This window comes from Gracilinanus agilis, unplaced genomic scaffold, assembly GCF_016433145.1.
Source record: "Gracilinanus agilis isolate LMUSP501 unplaced genomic scaffold, AgileGrace unplaced_scaffold50241, whole genome shotgun sequence".
In the NCBI taxonomy this organism is placed as follows: domain Eukaryota; kingdom Metazoa; phylum Chordata; class Mammalia; order Didelphimorphia; family Didelphidae; genus Gracilinanus; species Gracilinanus agilis.
Genome location: NW_025384957.1, coordinates 1 through 2,373, shown reverse-complemented (window position 1 = coordinate 2,373; position 2,373 = coordinate 1). Strand labels below are relative to the sequence as shown.

Genomic DNA, 2,373 nt, shown 5'->3' with positions numbered 1-2,373 from the left:
ACTTTAAAATATGTTCTGCATTCATTCCTCAGCCCATTCATACTCCCGGTGGGGGGGTGGGGGGGAAGGAGGGCTAAATATTTACCAGACCATCAAAATATGCAGCATCCATTGGAATAACGGATCACACACATCACAGAATTCTTTTTTTTTTTTCTCACTAATTAGGACCAGCCTATCAACTTAAGCAAAGGTGAAAAAAATTCCTATTCCCAAGAAGCATACAATCTACCTACCTGTCTGTGTGGGATGGATTCAGAGCCTGATCAGGGTGACTAGGGACAACTCCCTCATTTCACAGAGGAGGAAACTGAGCCCCCGGTGCTATCTCAATAGGTAGCTGGTGACTTTAGAGGAAGGATACTAGCAGCTCGGGGGTACCTAAAAACAGGTGCTCTTGGAACTGAACCTTGAAGAAAACTAAATAACCGACAGAAAGCACTTTGTAAACTTTGCAGGAACAATTTCATTATTGGTTTTGGTTTTTCTAAAACCCTTTACTTTCTGTCTTAGAATGCAAGGGCAAGACAATCGGGGTTAAATGACTTGCCCAGAATCACACAACTAGGAAGGATTTGAGGTCGAATTTGAACTCAGGTCCTCCCAACTCCCAGGCCTGGCGCTGTGGGTGCCACCAAACCGCCCCATGTGGTTCTACCCCTGCCCCTAAACCCTGGCTTGGGTCCCGCGGTCCACTAGGGGCGAAGAAAGGAGCCATCCTGGTTCCTGGATCTGGGGGTTGAGATTAGACCGGAATGCACTGGGGGGCACTGGGAGGGGAGGGAGGGCGCCCCCCAACTTCCGTAAAGTGACTTCACACTCTCTAAGCCCTGGTCTCTTGCTAGCTTACCCCAGTCTGCAGCGGCGGGGCGGAGTCTAGGGAGTGATATCTACATGGAGGTGGAGCCCAGGACTTGGCCTCGCCGCCCTCTCAGGCACCGGCGTCCGCAGGGGGCGGAGCCTCTCGGGGCCTCATTTGCATAAGGGCAGCTGCCCAGGCTTTTCCGGAACCAGCTTCCTCCGCTCCTTTCCCGGCTGTCTGGTCCGCGCCGGCTTTTCTTCTCTCTCCCCCGCCCCCGGCATGGCCTCGGTGCCCCTCAAGAAAAGGCGGGGCCCAAGCTCTGGGACGGGGGTCGGGGGAGCCGCAGCCCCCATCCCACCCCTGCCCCGCTTCCCAGAGCTCACCATCTACCTGGTGGAGCGGCGTATGGGCCGGATCCGCCGGGCTTTCCTCACCGAGCTGGCCCGGGCCAAGGGCTTCCGCGTGGACGAGGTTTACAGGTGATGGCCGGGAAGCCCGGAGAGAGCAGGGGTACCGAGGGAAAGGGCACTGCCTGAACCACTGCCTCAGGTGCCTCTGATTAACCTCATCCCCCGAGCGTGGGAAAAGGCCCGCAGACGCCTTTGATCTGGTCCGCACGTCGGGCTGAGGCAGAATCACGCCGGGCGGCACCTGGGGCTGAAAGGCTTCCTTCGAGGGAGGTTTTCCTGTAGGTTAGATAACCCAGCACAAAAACAGCCCAAGAGGATGTGGGGGGAGGAGGGCGGGCAGCGCCGGGGCTGACCAGGAAGGGGATCCCCCTGGTGAATTACTGCTGCGGTCGCGGCCCAGCAGCCTCCGAACATCTGGCGGGGAGGATGGGGGAACCAAAGGTGAGGGAGCTCGGGCTTCGGCCGGGGAACCTCTCCCCTTCTGACTGCCCCCTCCGCCTTGTCCTCTGTGAACCCAGCCCACAAGTGACCCATGTGGTGATGGAGGCCGTCTCTGGGGAAGAAGCATCCGACTACCTGGACCGCATTTTGGGGGCCTCCCAGAGCCTGCAGAAGCCTCTGCTGTTGGATATCAACTGGCTCACGGAAAGCATGGGTCAAGGGAAACCTGTGCCTGTGGAAGCCAAACACTGCCTGTGGGTGAGCGAGGCCCTGGGGGGCAAGGAAGGGGGGGGGGCGGCACCCAGCAGTAACGGGCGCAGACGGAGCCTGTGGGGCCGGCGGCTTGGCCCAGGGTTGGCCTCGGGCTTCAGAACCTGAGAACTAAACTGGGGCTTTACAGCCCAAAGTTCAGGGGCCTCTGGGACAAAATACACCCTTCTCTGTTTGAGCCTTCGCAGTCTGAATCCATCCAAGCCAAGGCCCCACGTTTATTTTAAGTGACTCCCCTCCAACCTTTTACATTCCAGCTGAATTCATTTACTTACTGTTCCCCATTTCCCATCTGTATCCCTCCTACCTGGAATGCTCTCCCTCCTTTTGGAACTCCTTTTGTTGTTCAATTGTCTGATGTTTTGTGACCTCATTTGAGGTTTTCTGGGCAGAGATACTGCAGTGGTTTGCCACATCCGTCTCCCCCTCATTTTACAGATGAGGAAACTG

At 56.8% G+C, this 2,373-nt stretch overlaps 1 protein-coding gene across 1 annotated transcript; it reads left to right on the top strand.

Annotated features, from left to right (window-relative positions):
* Positions 1-1,038: 1,038 nt before the first annotated feature.
* On the top strand, positions 1,039-1,911 carry LOC123255703 (DNA-directed DNA/RNA polymerase mu-like; the record flags this gene model as incomplete). The annotated part of the gene is made up of 2 exons (XM_044684452.1): positions 1,039-1,281; positions 1,731-1,911. Coding segments are annotated over exons 1-2 (381 nt in total), but the record flags the coding sequence as incomplete, so codon positions are not given.
* Between the last annotated feature and the right edge of the window lie 462 nt (positions 1,912-2,373).